Genomic DNA, 18176 nt, shown 5'->3' on the forward strand with positions numbered 1-18176 from the left:
TATCTATTTAACTGGTCAGATAATTTTGTGACACATCAAAAATTAAAGATTAAGTGGTCAAGAAAGTCCTTGCGGTTTTTAACCTTTAATTTCAGATGCACATATCTCGGCTCAAACAAAACTTTTTTAATCGAAATAACACCATCAGAATCAACACACTTTTAGTTATGCCAGTAGCGTAAAAATCCTGCATTCTAGTGGCGATGAAGTCGTTGAAGGTGTGTTTGGCATCGTCTTCGTTTTTTAAGCATTTCTGATGCAGGAAGTTGTCGAGACGCTTGAAAATGTGGTAGCCGGTAGGTGAGAGGTGTGGCGAGTATGGCAGATGAGGCAGAGTTTCGTAGCCCCATTCGTTCAACTACTGCAGTGTCAGTTGCACGACGTGCGGTCGAGCGTTGTCGTAGAGAAGAATTGGTTCTTTTCTATTGACCAATACTGGCTGTTGTTGTTGGAGTTTCTTATGCATTTCATCCATTTGCACACAATATTTCTCCGCCGTAATGGTTTCGCCTGGATCCAAAAAGCTGTGATGGATGAGACCGGCTGCAGACCACCATACAGTCACCATGGCCTTCTTTTCGTGCAACTTTGGCTTCGGGAAGTACTGTGGAGCTTCGTCGGCGTCCAGCTACTGAGCTGAGCGTCGACGGTTGTCGTAAAGAATTCACTTTCCATCCCAAGTCACAATCCGGTCGAGAAACGGATCGTTCTTGTTGCGTAAAAAATGGAAGATGACACTTCAAAACGGCATTTTATGTTTTGAATTGTCGTTCAATTCGTGCGGTACCCATTTCTCATGTACTTTTGTTTTTCTAGTATCTTTCAAGTGGTTGGAAATTGTCGTGTACGTTACATCTAATTCAGAAGCCAGCTCTCGAACAGTTGTGCGTGGATTGGCTTCGGCTAAGGCTCCTAGTGTATCGTTGCTAACATTGGATGGCCGACTACTACGCTTATCATCTTGAAGACTCTCGTCACCGCTAAGAAATTTCTTGAACCACTATTGTACTGTACGTTCATTAGTGGTTCCTGGGCTAAACGCATCGTTGATATCAAGAGCGTGTTCGGCAGGTTTTCGGCCTAGCTTGAACTGGAATAAGAAAATTGTGCGAATTTGCTTTTTGTCCATGTTGTATTCAACGTTCCGGAAAAAATGGTCTAATTATTCAAAAAGATTAGATAGTGCGATAACCGGGCTTTAAAATGATATATAAAGTCAAGGTAATGTAATGAAAATTAATTTGAAAATAAATCATTTAAAACCAAAATTAAAAATTCCACAAGAACTTTCTTCACAACCAAATAGAAACACTCATTCACTGATAGTACAATAAATAGTCGGCGGATACTTACTTGGCACTGGTAATACTGGAACTTGAATTGAAAAGTAAAAATAAGATAATATAGTTCCTTGTCATAAATATTTCGTATTACAAATATACATACCTATTCGAGATAATGAATGTTTTAATAATTGCATAATGAATACTTGAATACGTTTCCTCAATATTCTAATAATGATTATACTGATTGTGTCGTGCGTTTCACACACGTAATTTTTGTTTAAAATGTTTTAGAAATGTTCATATACATTTTATTACTTAACATACATAGACTTGATGTTCTAAGATATATGTATTAATATAACTGTGAATGAAATTATGTATATATGTATGTGTGCAGAAACTGATAAACGTGTAGAGCTATGATAATCTTCCAAGTGTGATACATTGAATATAATTTCTGACATCAGAATACATATTAGAATGATTTCACGTGATTATCTGTATAATAAATTAAATAACTGAGTACATTCATATCGTTAGCCATGTGCTCTGGTCATGAAATTGGTCTCAGGAAAAATGTTAGTATGCAACAATATTTATGTGTATTTGTTGTTTCAAATATCGAGGATTTCCATATTTATTTAAACGATCAATAGCTATATAAGAGAGAAACATTTATTGATAACCTATTAAAATGTCTTAAAATCTGAATCTATAGTACTGAGAATCGTGTCATTCACTGCCGTCGGCCGATAAAGCAGCACACTGTTTTAAGTTTGAAAATGGAAAACATTATCATCTTTTGAATATATTATATTAATGTAAAAATATGAATTCATTGCACTTCCTAACACGGCATCAAAGTACGTTTTAATCCCTTTTCAACACGATTAGGCATTATTTTACTATTCAATAATTTATTACATTTTAATTATATACTAATTCAATAATACATATCTAGTCTTCCGTTACAACGTGATTCTGAAACTAAAACTGTTCTGACACTAACACTGCCTCGCAATCTCCGACATTTTCAGAACCATGGAAAATTATGAAGTCTATCCTAGTGCAATAAATTTTACAATGAGTAGTTACAAAATTATATACATACCATTACAAGTTCTTTTAATTAATTGCTTCGCGATGGACATAAGAGCATTAAAGTTTCTAACTGAAAACACATAATTTCGGCGTGGTGAGCTACCAATAACGTTCAATTCAGACCGTTTAATTCCTTTGCCAACACCAATAGCAAACACAATGGCGCCTGTTTTTCGTAATTTCAATGCTGCGATTTTAGTTTTACTGAGACTGTTGGCTTTGCCATCAGTTAGAACGATAGCAATATTCGGGACACCTTTTCTATCTCCTGCTCCTCGTCTGAATGACCGTGTCCTCAAGTAGTCAAGAGCTCTATTTGTATTCGTACTTCCGTGTTTGTACTTTATTCTGCTGATTGCCCTGAGCAACCTCCTCTTGTTATAATACTTATTCATCTTAAATTGCAGTTTGACCTTCCCGCTGAATGTAATGGCTCCCACGCGAATTTTGTTTCTACCAATGTTAAAGGATTTCACTATATTTTGTGCAAATCTTTTCACTTTCTTGAAGTTCGTTGATCCAACACTACCAGAATCATCCAAGACGAGCATAACATCAGCAACTGCCTTATCACAACCTACAAAAGAAAGATCAATATTTGATGTCTGAGTTATTCGAAGATTAGTGTAACGGACAGCATTTTGAGATTTTCAATTTGAAATTGCATGTAATGGTGTATTTATTTTATTAGTATTTTTGAGAAGATGAATTACTAAAACATATATATAGCACTGACTATCTTTGCAATTAGTATGGTTATGAAGGTTCTTTGCCAGTAGAGGGATTGTACGAATATAATGTATTGCATTACTGGACTGCGTGGAGTGTTCCGTTCTTGTGTAAACATTTCATTTCAGGTTACACCACTCTACGTAGCTAGAAATGTAGAAATGAATTCCAACCAAGGACCACTTTAATATCTCTTTCCGGTTATCACATCCTTAATAGTCAGCTGGCTTAGTTATGGAAAGGCTGATATAGTAACTGCATTCAACTATATATGTACTTATAATAATTATACAAAACATAGTGATTACTACCAAACCATACCACTCTATGTTGGCGGTGATATATCTTGTTCTCGGTTGCTCCTTCTGGTTATTGATCGTACCATTTCCGTACTCTTTTCAGGCAGTATCTTTCACATAGCCTCTAGTGGATGAACCTAGCCACGTTATCGTGCCTCCTTTCGTAATACTTTTGGGCTAGCTTCATACACTCACTCAAAATTTATAAGATTGTTTCATTTTTATTGCCACACATCCTAAAAAGGGGTGATCCACTACACTTATTTATTTGGAACCTGGTGTAATTGGTTCTCAGAGCTTATTCCTTGGCGCTGCATATAAATGCCTCAGTGCATCCTTTCAGATAACTTTTTCTTAGCTATCCCCAAGTGTTGGTCTGGTCTTTTCATTCAATTTCTTTGATGAATTTCCCATGCAGTGGTTTCATCTTGCAGTTGTTTACTCTTTCTTCTTCTTTCTTAAATGCTTGTAGGTACATCTTATTTTTGGTAGGTATTATATTGTTAATTCTAACAGCGGCGAGCAAAGATTCACTTTGTTTTTTGATGTACCATCCCAGACTGTTCTTCCCGTTGACAACACAGATCTTGCATCCTCTGAGACCTCTTCCACTTCTGTTTCTAGGCACATAGAGTCTGTAAGTATTGCTTTCAGGTGTAGCCCCTTGTTAACTGTCATCACTTTTCTAGTTTTCTTGTCCATTTCCTCAAGCTCGTTATTTGTCCACCTAAGAACACCTGCGCTGTATCGCATTAAGGAAACAGCCCATGTGTTCAATGCCTTGGCGTTGTTTTTTTCCATTGAATCAACCTCCCATAATTAACGTGGTTCTTCTGAGCTATTTTCGCCTAAAGCTTTCTTTCATTTCACTTTCCTTGATCTTTTCACATTCTAAAATCCCCAGATATTTATATCCATTAGTTTTAATGTCCTTGGTCTTTTCGCTGTTGGGTAGCACTATACCATCAGACGACCCTAATCTGCCTCTTTGTATTATAAGCATATCACAATTTTTAGTCCTAAATTTCATTCTGATATCCTAACTGAATATCCGTATAGTTGAAACTAGGCCATTTATTTCACGTTCGGTCTTTTCAAAGGTCTTTACATCATCCATATATAACAGATGATTTAGTTTTCCTCCACTTTTGAATGTGTATCCCGATGTCACTTTCCGTAGTATCTGTGTGAGAGGTATCATACAAATCACAAACAGTAACGGAGATAGACTATATCCTTGAAATATGCCTCTATTAGGTTAACCCTCACCAAAAGTACTTTCCACATGAAGTTAACTCTGTATTCCAGTTTTTCATTGATCTCTTAATAAAATTTGATATGCTCTAGACTTTCTAAAATCCAGGAATGGGGGACCATATCATATGCTTTCTTATAATCGATCCTCGCCTTGCCTAGATTAGCAAGACTTTTGTTGCAGTCGTTCAGTACCATTCTGTTTATCAGAAGCTGTCCCTCGGCTTTTCCTTCTGAACCCTTTCTGTTCGACTGGCAGTTTATCATTCATTTCCAGGAAGATATACACATAATTATATATTATACTTGTCATCAGCTTCCATATCAGGGGCAGGCAGGTGATAAGCCGGCAATTATTCACTACATTGCTTTTGCTGGGATCCTTTTGGCAAAGAGCTGCTTTGCTTGTGGTCACCCACTTTGAGATTTGTATACCGTTGGTGATCATTTTATCCATTTGCGTGGCTATTCTTTGGAAATGTTTCAGCCATTATCCTTGTACCCCATCTGGTCCTGGGCATTTCCAGTTTGGAATCTTTGTTGTCTGTTCGGTTACTGTTCGATATTCTATTATTGCTGTGTTTCACTTCATATTTTTCCGACCTTGGGTCCTTCAACCATTTAGCATATTATTATTATTATCATTTATGGTTTCCTTTCATTATAATTTTATTTCAGCTGTCTTAGTACCGGGCATCCTCCGGAGGCCAACAGTAGCAAGGTCACTTTTGTTTTGCTATGCATGCTACAATTATCACCACATTGTGCTTTCCGTAGTATATGGGCTGTAGCTATCAAGGTTATCTTTTGTAGTTCACGGAGATCGTAGTTACCAATGAGTTGCTTAATATACTTCCCAGCTCCCTTCTTTATCATTCCCATCGCACCAGTTACTACTGGTATCATCGTAGTACTAAGCATCCACAGTTTTGCGATTTCAATTTGCAGATCTTTATAGTGAAAACGCTTTTTGCATTCCTTTCTTGAGACATTTTGATCTTGTGGCACAGACATATCTATTACCAGACAAGTTCCTCTGTTGGAGTCCTTGATCACAATGTCAGGCCCATTGGAGTCATTTTTTTATCGTTATGTATTGGGAAGTTCCAATGGATTTTGAGCCTCACCATTTACTACATTGGATAGTGCCTGTACCCCTTATCATGGGATTTTATTTTGTAGTATTTACAAGAATTCCAGTGGATGTACTGCCCTAGTTTGTCATGTTTTATGGGGTACATATTATTATCATCATTATCATTATCATTATTATTATTATCAATATTATTATTATTATTATTATTATTATTATTATTATTATTATTATTATTATTATTATTATTATTATTATTATTCAGTAGTATATTTTTTATAGCGTGCTTTCACTTCGCTACCGAGCGCAGCTATGTATGCCTTGGGTATGTGCTGTGATTTGTTGTGATGCTCTGATGGTTACTGTATGGAAAGTGTTCTGCGTAGGATGTGTGCAGTGCCTAGTAGTGCAATTTTCTGTATGTTATATGTGTTTGTAAGTCCTGGTGTTTTTGTTATGTATTTGTCTGAATATTATTTTATCATGCCTATTATGATAGGAATTATTTCTGTTTTTAGATTCCACATTCTGGTTACCTCTATTTCCAGGTCTTTGTATTTTGAAAGTTTCTCTATTTCTTTTAGAGACACGTTGTCATCTGCTGGTATTGATACATCAATTAGAAAACATTTATTTTCTTCATGATCTCTGACAACTATATATGTTCTGTTGGCCTTAATTTCTCTATCTGTGTGTATTGGCATATCCCAGGGTATGGTTGCTTTCTCGTTTTCTATGACCTTTTCTGGTGTGTGCTTATACCATCTTTTTTCTGTTGTTATTTCATAATGCTGGCATAGCTTTCAGTGTATATAGGTCCCAACTCTCTCGTGCCTGTGAATATATTCCGTCTTAGCCAGGACTGGGCAGCCAGAGATAATATGATTTATTGTTTCTTGTCCATCACATATTCTGCAGTTACTTGTTATATTTCTTTTCATTACATGTTTTTGGTAATTTCTGGTGGGGAGGCTTTGGTCTTGTGCTGCAATTAAAAATCCTTCTGTCTCTGCTTTGAGTCCTGAGCTTCTCAACCATTGCTGGGATCTTTCTTTGTCTATTTCTTTTGCATTTAGTTTAGTCCAGTATTTGCCATGAAGGGGCTTTTCTTGCCATCGTTTGATCATGGTTCATTGCTGTTCTATTTTTAGTTTGGATTTCATTTGTTTTATAGTTTTTGTTGTTTCTTCATCTTCTTCTTCTTCTTCTTCTTCATATTTGTTAGGTGGTATGATTTCTTGTTTGTATTTGTCAGCTTCCTTAAATACTGAGAACAGTTTTTTGTTTTGCTCGTGTTTTGCCGCTATTTGCATCAGTTTTCCTTCCTTCTGAAGTAGATATTTTTGCAGTCCTATGGTGGTTATTTTATAATAGTTTTCCAGCTGTATAAGGCCTCTACCACCTTCTATACGTTGTATATATAGCCTTTCTATGTCAGATTTTGGGTGATGCATCCTAGATCCTGTCATTATTTTTCTTGTTTTCCTATCTATTTTGGTCAGTTCATTTAGTGTCCAGTTAAGGATATTGTAGCTGTAACTTATAACTGGGACGGCTAAAGTGTTGATACCTATTATCTTGTTTTTAGCATTAAGCTCTGTTTTCAGTATTGATCTAACTCGTCTATAATATTCTTTTTTTATTTTCTTTTTCATTTGTGTGTGTTGTGTCTTATCTAGTTCATGGATTCCTAAGTATTTGTAAGTTTGGCTTTGGTCTAATTCTTTTATTTCATTGGTTTTATCTACTGTGATATGGCTACTCTTAACTAGTTTTCCTCTTTTCAGGGTTACTTTGGCGCATTTCTCTAATCCAAATTTCATATCTATTTCTTTGGTAAATCCATGAACTGTCTTTAGTAGTGCTTCCAGCTGTTTGTCATTTGTAGCGTATAGTTTTAGGTCATCCATATATAAAAGGTGGCTGATCGTTTTGCCGTAACATTTATATCCGCATCCAGTTCTGTTTAGCATATCCGATAGAGGTGACAGTGCCAAGCAGAAAAGGAGTGGAGAGAGCGTGTCTCCCTGGAATATTCCTCTTCTAATGGGGATGACTTTGGTTTTCAAAGGTTCCTCTTTTGTTTGTAGCTGTAGCACTGTATGCCATTTATTCATAGAGTATCCTATGTATCTTATAATTGTTGGTGTAACTTTGTTAATGGCTAGTGTTTCGAGGATCCATGTGTGGGGGATGCTATCAAACGCCTTTTTGTAGTTGATCCAGGCCATACTGAGGCCTATCTTTTTTCTGTGGATGTCTTCAGTTATGGCTTTATTGATTATTAGTTGATCTTTACAGCCATATGAGCCTTTGTGGCATCCTTTCTGCTCTTCTGGAAACAGGTTGTTTTCGTCCAGGTGCTTGTTCAATCTTTGTGATATTACTGCAGTAAATGCTTTGTACATAGTAGGGAGACAGGTTATAAGCCTGTAGTTTTCTGGCTTTGCTGTCTCGTTTGATTTGGGAATTAAGATGGTTTTCCCCTTCGTGAGCCATTCAGGCATTGTCTCTGGCTCTGCCAGTATGTTGTTAAAGTTTTCAGCCAGCTTTTTGTGCATTCCTGTTAGATATTTCAACCAGAAGTTGGGGATCTTGTCATGCCCAGGTGCCTTTTAGGTGCTTAGTCTTTGCAGTGCCTGGGTGACCTCTTCAGTTGTTATGGGGGTCCAACGTTGCTCAGATGCTGAGTTTGTTGTTGTAATGCTCCTTTGTTTTTGGTTGTTCGTTCGCCGACCATATTTCTCTCCAAAATTCTTCCACTTCTTCTGCCGTTGGTGCTGCAGTGATTTCTATTTTATTTTTGCCAAGTTCTTGGTAGAACATTTTGGGGTTAGAGTTGAACTGTTTATTTTGTTCAAAGAAACGTTGGTGTTTCTCGTAACGGAGGATCCTTTGTGCTTGGGAAGGATATCTTGCTTTAGCTTTTCTTTTATCTCAGGTAAATCTTTTTCTGTGATGTTGTATTTGCGGAGTATTTTTGTTTTCTTTTTGTTGCTCAGTAGCGTTGATTGTCTACTGATTTCATTAAGAATCGACAGATCTTTTCTAATTTTTTTTATTTTGTTTTGGATGTTATTTATCCACAGGGTTTGTTTGAGTGGTGGTACTCCTGTTTGGATGGGTTTGAGTGAGTATCCAGCTTCTTTTGTGGCTGCAGTGGCTGCTGCGTATACTAAGTCATTTAGCTCAGTGATATCGCTTTTTGTTTCAGTGGCTATTAGTTCCGTGACGGCTAGGTTTATGCTGTTTATAATTGATGTTGTTGTTTTGTCTATTTTGATTTCTGGGAGGTATGGTCGGTGGTCCATTTTGAGCTCTGTGGTTTTCAGTTCTTTGATTATTATTATCATTATGAGAGCCACTGTCTGGTACTGCATCAGGGCATTTATTATTATTATTATCATTATCATTATCATTATTATTATTATTCTATGTTTGACTTTTGCTTTATGTTTGTACAAGTTGGCTCCAAGTCTCACCCAGAGACCTCAAGAGACAACAGGTTGGAAGTTCACGTCGTTGTTATGCCTAGTGTGCCATATATTTGGGGTTTTTTTGTTGTTGTACTAGTGAATAATAAATAAATTTTTAAAAAAAGGTTTGTTTTAAACCTTGAGATTACATAGAGAGTATTTTGCGTAGGATATGAGCAGTTCCCATGAGCACTATCATTTGAATTTCTGCCATTTTGGGGTTTCCTGGTAATGAGTTAGGTAGCAATCAGCCCCTTTCGCTATCATTCCCAGGGCACCTATGACAACAGGTATTGTTTTAGTCTTCAGGTTCCACATTTTGCTGATTTATATTTCAAGATCTTTATATTTTCCCAGTTTTTGGTAGGTCTCGACAGACACGTTTATATCGATTGGGACTGTCATATCAATGAGGAGGCATGTTCTTTGTCTGAAGTCCTTCAATATGACGTCTTGCCTGTTTGCATCTATCTTCCTGTCAGTTTGAATGGTGAAGTTCCAGAGGAGTAAGATGTGGTCATTTTCAAGCACTGGAGGTGGATTGTGTTCCCACCAGTTTTTTTCATGGGGCAAATCCAGGTTTTTGCAAATTACCCAGTGAATATATTGTGTAGCTCTATCATACCTGTTGAGGTACTCTGTAGGCGCTAGAAGACTGGTTTCATTTTGTTGTCGACATACACGACATGTTGGGCTACTGCCGTTCTTTAATATGTTGGCCTGGTAGTTTCTTGTTGGTAGGCATTGATCTTGAGCTGCTATGATAAACCTTTCTGTTTCAGATTTTAAGCCAGAAACCATTAGCCATTGATGGGTCAGGGCTTTGTCAATATTTGCATTATTCGCTCTCTTTGGGTATTTGCCATAGAGAGGTTTTTCTTGCCATTTATTATTCAGAATATCTAAGGCCGCAGTTTTGGCACGGGTTTTCATGCGCTTAGCTTTTTCTGTGCTTGTTTCTTGTATGACTATCTCTAATTCCGAAATTTGTTGTATTCGTAATTCACTTAGATATTCCTTTGCCTGTTTTGTTACTGAGTATGATGCTTTCTTGTTTTCAAGTTTTGAGACAAGTTTTAACATCCTCAGACTTTTTCAGGTAGGTGTCTAGGACAATTGTAGCAATCTTCATTGTTATTGCCAGTTGTAAAAGACCACGGCCTCCCTCTTTTCTTGGCAGATAAAGTCGTTCTGTATCTGCCTTGGGGTGGTGCATTCTATGCATTGTCAACAGTTTTCGTATTTTTCTGTCAAGCTGACATATTTCAGTAATTGACCAGTTAACGATATTGAAACTGTAAGTCACGACTGGTATGGCTAATGCAGTGATCGCTTCGATCCTGTTTCTTGCATTCAGCTCTGTCTTGCGTATTGCTCTCACTCTTCGATAACATTCTCTCCTGATCCTTTCCTTCATCTCTGGATGCCTTATTCCGTCCCCTTCAATTACCCCTAGGTACTTGTAGCTCTCCGCTGGGTCTAGTTTTTTATGACATTCTGCTGGTCAATGTTAACGTTAGATGTTTCTGTAATTTTTCCTATGATAAAGGTAGCTTTTGCACATTTATCGAGGCCAAATTGCATTCTGATGTCGTCACTGAATTGTTTGACTATCGCTAGTAAGCCCTTGAGTTGTTGGTCATTTTTTGCAAAACGTTTTAAATCATCCATGTAAATGATTTGATTTATATTTTTATCAAACATTTTATACCCGTACTGCGCGTCATTGAGCAGTTTTGAGAGAGGTATTAAGGCAGAAAGTCACCCTGGAAAATGCCACATGAAATTTTTACATCACCAGCATTTAGGGATTCATTGTCACTGTTCAAAGTTAGTGTGGTTCTCCATGATCTCATACTTACAGTCAAACATTTTCGCAGAGTAGGTGCTATCTTATAAATTTCCAGGCATTTCTTAATCCAGCTATGTGGTAGGCTATCAAAAGCCTTTTTTATAGTCTATCCAGGCTATTGATAAGTTTTTGTGTCGTTTGTGAAAATCTTCTAAGATCATCTTATTGATGAGTAGTTGATCTTTACAACCGTAGGATCCACATTTACATCCTTTCTGTTCCTTAGGGAATATGCTGCTGTCTGTTAAAAAACTATAAGTATATTCCGTCAGGACAGATGTTTGCGTTTTATACATAGTTGTTAAGCAGTTTTTTGGTTCATTTGTTTCTTCACTTTTTGGAAGCAGGAGTATTAACCCATTAACTAGCCAAGGAGGCATCCTACTAGGGTGTTGCAAAACATCATTGTACAGTTCTGTTAGCAGTTCATGGCTCTCTGGGAAGGCATTCAGCCAGAAGTTAGGAATTTTATCCTTTCCTGGAGACTTCCATTTGCTTGACCTCCTGAGAGCAGATCTTATATCTTCTACCTTGACACCCTCCCACTTTTGCTCTTCTAAGGAGTCCCGTTCTGTAGATATTCTGTCAATCCAGGGGGCCTTTTCGTTGTGTGTTTTTTCTTCTGCCCAAATTTTATTCCAAAATCCCTGCACTTCTTCTTTTGATGGTACAGACCTTACAGTAACTGCTGTTTTTCCTATCTTCCTGTAAAAGTTTTTGGGGTTATTTTTGAACATGTTGTCCTTGAAAAATCTAACACGCTTTTCACACCTCGCTATGCGGGCAGCTTTGGCAGATACCTTTTGTTTGATGGTTTCTATGGTGGCATCAATATCAAGTATAGTTTTCATATTATATTTTTTCATTAATTTTGGGGTTTTTGTAGGTTTGGTAGTCTTGTGAACCTTAAGGTTTTTCAAATATTCAATGTCAGATCTAAATAGTTTAATTTGTTGTTGCAAACGCTCTTGCCAAGAAGGCTTTTTGTGGGAATGTTGCCGTTTTCTAATCTTTACACCACATAGGATCGTTGAGATTTTCGCAGATGCATAGTATAGGTGGTTGAGATTTGTAATATCAACATCATTAGCTGAAATTATATCCTTAAGTGCAAGCCGGATTTTACCAATTATTTTCACGTTTTGGTTAGAGTTGCGGATTTTAGAGAGTGCATCGCGTTCATCCATGCTGGTTTCTTTAATTTTCAGCCATTCAATCATGATTTGATTTTTTAGCTCATGTAGTTCTGTTGGGTCAATATTTGTGTGACTTTCTTTATCTATTTGATGTTCATTTGTGTTTATGAATGGTTCAGGGAGTATTTCACTTTGCCTATCACTTATACTAACTCTTTCAATCCTTACTTCGTTTATATCAGCCCTGGGCTGGTCTATAATTATTTCCTCTGTATTATCCTCTCTAACTGCAGCTTCGTTCATTTTATCCGTTACTGCTTGTCTAACTTGATCAATCTCAAACTTCAGTCAGTAATTTTTTTTATAATGTTTCTTCTGACGTTGGCAAGTTTGTTACTGTCTATGTAGGGTCTTGTTTCAGGGTGTTTCTGTCTCCAGTTTAAGTATGTTTGTGCAGTGCTCGATTTATCTGTGGGGAAATATATGGCATGGTAGAAGGCCGCAAGAACTTCTTTATTATCTTCCCTAGACCATTTTTCCTTCTTTTTCTTTTGATTATTTGGTGACGAGCATGGATGGCCATCTGTTGGAATATTCCGGTTGTGGGGTACGTCCAGCTCCTGTGTGTTGGGAAGATTTGATCCAGTAGCCGATTTTTCAATCAGAATTTGGTTCAATTTTCTGGTACGTGGTCTTTTGTAATTATTATTATTATTATTATTGTTATTATTATTATTATTATTATTATTATTATTATTATTATTATTATTATTATTATTGAGTGAGAGAGCAGTGCATACCATCAAAGTGACACTGGGGTAAAATATACGAAGCCCAGTATACCCGTCATGACTACCCGTCTGATAAGAGTACACTAGGCACATGCATCACAACCATATGTGCGCGACATGGTGATCTCATATCAAGATAAACAGCACATTAGCTTGCAGGTGGGGCCCAGTTAGGATTTTCTTCAGGTCAAGTAACCCATCACGCTCAAAAGGTCCCTGAATAAGGGTTGTTTAAGGATGTTGAACGAAACACCCATGTTTCCAGAGATGAATTATTCAAACCCCAACGAATCCCTCTCAAAACATGGCTATGATGCTCCCCCACTACTTCTGTTCGTGATCAGAGATTCACATATCGTCAGCAACTAAGGGACATGCTCAAGTGGTTAAGGTTAAACAACTGACAAGCAAATCTGTGGTATTGAGCAGAATATTTGCTGTAGCCCATCATTTATACCAAGACAAAACAATGTACATGATAACACTTCCAATCAGTTAAGATCAGAAGCCATGAGAGCCACTGTCTGGTATTATATTATTATTATATGTCTGGTATTATATTATCAGGGCATTTATTATTATTATTATCAGGGCATTTATTTATTATTATTATTATTATTATATTATTATTATTATTATTATTATATTATTATTATTATTATTATTATTATTATTATCATTATTATTATTACTATTATTATTATTATTATTATTATTATTATTATTATTATTATTATTATTAGCGTTATCATCATCATCATCATCATCATCATCATCATTATTGGGGGTAGAATCGTTAGGCCGCTGGATGAAATGCCGAGCGGTATTTCGCCCGTTGCTACCTTTCTCTGTTCAAATTCTGCCAAGGCCGACTTTTTCTTTCGGGGTCGATAAATTATGTACCAGTGACTAGTCCTCTCTCTCCGAATTTCAGGCCTTGTGCCTTTAGTAGAAAGGATTATTTTTGTTATTGTTGTTGATTTCTCAAGCAGTACTTTATGGAAGAGTATTATAACCTCACTTTGTGTTAGAGTTACTGACGGCATTATATCTTTATAATAAACATAATTTTTTTTATTGTTTCCTGAAATGTAATCTTCAATAACCCACTTTATAGTAGTGACAATTGTATTAGAATTATTATTATTATTATTATTATTATTATTATTAGTAGTAGTAGTAGTAGTAGTAGTAGTAGTAGTAGTAGTAGTAGTAGTAGTAGTAGTAGCAGTAGTACATTTTGTGTGTGATGAAGCAGAATGAATTTTGAACTAGAAACGCATAAACAAAAAGCGAATTAAAAGAGAAAATTATTAAAGAGAAGCTAGGCAGATACTCACTTTTTACTGTTGTCATTTTTGTTGAAGAAGTTTGTAAAGGAAAGAAAAAGTAAATTAGTTGTTACAATAAATACAAAAATTGAATTATATAAAGTACTTAGGATATTATGTTTCACATTTTCCTCCTTGAATATATCACTTAAGTTACATAAATATAACTATAATATGATAGCGTGTATATATATATGTGCATATGTTTTTAAGTGTTTGCATATGATCCAGGCTTCTGTAGTGTATTTGTAGATTACGCACAGCCCGTATACTTGTGAATGCTATAGTATACCCTGTATAGTATTGTATAATCTGTAAATACATAACCAATATATAAATGCGCGCGCACACACACACACACACGCACACACACACACCACACACACACACACACACACACACACACACGCACGCACGCACAAACACGTACGCACACACACACGTAAATAATATCTAGTCGGTTGGACTGATAATTGTGAGATTTTGATAATTATATCAAAATATAAATAGACACGCTCATTCACTCTAGTGCAGGAACAAGTCGGCAGATACTTACTTGGCGCTGGTGGTTCTGGGAATTGAAATGAAAAGGATAGGATAAATTAGTCCCTTGTCATTAAACATTTCGTATTACATATATATGATCCTATTCGTCTATTCGAGATTATGAATATTGTAATAATTGCATAATGAATACTTGACTATGTTTCCTCAATATTTTAATAGTGATTCATGTTGTGTGAGTTATGCGTTTCAGTTACGCAGTTGCTCATCAGACTCATAAAAGTACGTCTTTACAAGAATGTCTAGTATACGATATATCACAGCTACACGAGATTTGGCAACAGACATACATTGAGTAATATTAATAACGTTTACATTATTGAACTGCTTCGACCACCAAATTTAAATACACACATCTTTAGATATATGTGTGTGTGTGCGCGCGCGTTGCGTGTATCACGCACACACACATACATACATTGCCAGATGAACTGTTTGGGTGAGGCGTGGCAGTTTGATATTTAAAAACTCAAAACTCTTAAGATCGCAGGAGCCTTACTTATGATACAACCCAGAGCATACGTAGGATATATTTTAGACTTGAATTATTGGGTTAGTCAATATCAGAGAATAGACCAGACAACGAGTAATAGTTATGTATCAGTTAACAAGACAGAAATGTGGCAACCGAGGCACTGTTATGAATGGACACCGCCAAGAGGTCCCGAGATGTGAAAATAATGAGATACAGGTCACGGATCTAATTATCATTGCTTCTCAGGATTTCGACCCATCAATATAATTTTGTGCGTAATAATTATATGTAATGCATAAAATACGTCATCTGTACCTATTGGGGAATCTACTAATTTTGATTCCAGTTTTTTTGTTTCTTTCCGAGTAAATTGAGAGTCTGCAGAGGGTTTTATTTACATGTTTATGTTGTTACTGTGCCCGAACAAAAACTTGATTTAACTCGGGTTGCTACTGCAGAAGTGTGCTCTCCAATTCCAATTAGGCATATGATGCTATTCATTTATCAACTGTGACAGGTCAAATGTGATTGTGTTCTGTGATTTTAAAACCGAGTACAGTTCAGGTTATCAGGAATGGGTGTACCGCATATTTTCTCATTGGTGGGAAAGGAAATGTCCGGGACATTGTTACCTTGCGGCTCAGTATGAAATTTTACCTGAAATAACATGTCACCGGATGATATCCGAATGGATATGTATGTTTGAAAAATTCAGAAGAAATCTAGAACTGTGTCCCTTTGTGGATATTGAACGGAAAGCAAATGAAACAATAGTGCAAAGCAGTCATACTAACTGTTACATATGTGGGTGTGAGTGCCATCTAATCGTTTTTCTACTTACAGTAACGGGTAAGTTAGGAAAACAGGGTAGTGGGAAAGAGAAACGGTACAACGAACAACAACTGTAGTTACCAGTAGACGTTTCCATAATACCACAAGTCATATGACCGATTGTAGAGTTGTGGGATTTCTTTATTCGTTTTGTATTTTTATCTGTATTTGATTTAATTGTATCTGTGCGCGCGCACGTGTGTGTGAAAGTGTGTGTGTGAAAGTGTGTGTGTGTGTGTGTGTGTGTGTGTGTGTGTGTGTGTGTGTGTGTGTGTGTGTGTGTGTGTGTGTGTGTGTGTGTGTGCTTGTGTGATAGAGAGCGGTCGACTTTGCCAATCGTCTTTTTAGGGACGATGAAGTAGGTGTCAGTTGAGACCAGGATCAAAAACTTTTGTTTTTGTGTGCCAAAACTTTGAGGTCATTATTATCTCCGTCTTAGCGAAGGCGGAGGTATTGTTTTCAGTCACGTTTGTTTGTTTGCTTGTCCGTGGACAAGATATCTCAAGAACCGCTAGATGAATTGGGATGAAACTTTCAGGGATCCTTGGCCTCATGACTGGCACAAGCTAATTAGATTTTAGGATCTATCCGATACCGGACAAAGATGGATTTTGAATTATTTTTCTTGTTATTTTTACTTAATTTTTGTGAGCGGTCCGATTCTCGTTTGTGAGAGCAGTCGAGTTTATTTCAGATATTCTCATTTAAAAAATTATCTCTAGCTAATCGTTGAGAGGATGTAGATGTTGTCTTGGCGGAGGTTTGCGCTCTCTTGGTGCTCTTGTTATTATTTGGCTTTGCTTCATGCATGGGTATTTCTGTGGCAAAATCAGATATCTTTGTATCTGGTTTGTTGCTAAGAGAAGCAAAAGGCTTTTTGTAGTATTTACCTAGTTTAGAGGAGAATATATTTGACATTCTGAAAGAAATACAGGCTTATTACCAATTAGCTTTAAATTATATTTGTAAAACTTTTATTCATTGATATGTTTGAGACGTATACATTCAGCACATTTCCCCAAAAGAAAATTCAAAGGAAGTAAAATGAGATTTCCATACATACATATTTGCATAAATTCAAACATTCGCACTGTAACATACAAGATGCAATCACTAAACATTTTAATAAACTACTTTGCTAGCGTAACCAGCCAGAAAAGACTACTACACATAGTTCTTTAGTAAAAAGAAAAATGGGAATGCTATGCTCTGAATAATGGTGATTTCTTCTTCGAGAAAGTCATCAACAAAAGGGTAAGGAAGAAATTGGCATAGCTCTGTGCCTCCAAAAGAAAAATCTTATATATACTTAATAAAGCATAGTAAGAAAAGGCTCTGGTTAGTGTGCGGAACGATGCCGACTGAAACGACAAGATTAGATCGTATGATAGCTTGTCTCTGGTCTTTACAACCGAGGTCGGGATGAGGCAATACTCCTAACACGTCCGATAGACGTGTGTTGCAAAGTAAGGGAGACAATATTCATGGGCCACGGCTAAGGACAATGGTCGACCACTTTTGCGGTACATGACACGAAATAAAATGTTATTGGAATGGGGCTCTATAAGACCTACTAAACCACAATGACTTTTAAGAAACCTTCTAAAGCGACAAAGCTATTCCAAACTTGTAACTCAGTGTCATAACAGAAAGAAATTAAGTTTTATTAATCGTTCACGACAGATAACTCTGCATGGTATACGTATAGGAGCTTCCTGTTCTGGGTAGCTTAAATGTAGATGAAAAAAGAAAGCGGTATTTATTAGCAACGACGGTAATATTAACACCAGGCACCTGAACTCCTATATTCAGATCACCATCGGACATAGTTGGGAGAGTAAATAAAGATGGCCTTATCCACAGTACCAGAAGCCAATGGCCACGAAGCCGAAATGTTTCTCCTTCCAGAAATACAAGTTCATTTTTGTATGACGATAAGACAGAAATTGCAGCAGGCT

The 18176-nt window shown here is 36.6% G+C and overlaps 1 protein-coding gene across 12 annotated transcripts in view; it reads right to left on the reverse strand.

The window, feature by feature from the left end:
- LOC118762594 (zonadhesin-like) overlaps positions 1-18176 on the reverse strand; it is a 110201-nt gene that overhangs the window by 68371 nt on the left and 23654 nt on the right. For 9 of the 12 annotated variants that reach the window (XM_036501395.1, XM_036501392.1, XM_036501391.1 and 6 more), the window contains exons 5-8: positions 14905-14919; positions 14358-14363; positions 2398-2964; positions 1354-1374 (exon numbers count right to left, since the gene is read on the reverse strand). In XM_036501395.1, coding sequence (XP_036357288.1) covers positions 1354-1374; positions 2398-2964; positions 14358-14363; positions 14905-14919 — 609 coding nt within the window. The remainder of the gene's footprint in view (positions 1-1353; positions 1375-2397; positions 2965-14357; positions 14364-14904; positions 14920-18176) is intronic. The other 3 variants (XM_036501387.1, XM_036501394.1, XM_036501397.1) reach the window with 3 other exon arrangements.

The sequence above is a fragment of the Octopus sinensis genome, linkage group LG3 (assembly GCF_006345805.1).
Source record: "Octopus sinensis linkage group LG3, ASM634580v1, whole genome shotgun sequence".
Lineage (NCBI taxonomy): Eukaryota > Metazoa > Mollusca > Cephalopoda > Octopoda > Octopodidae > Octopus > Octopus sinensis.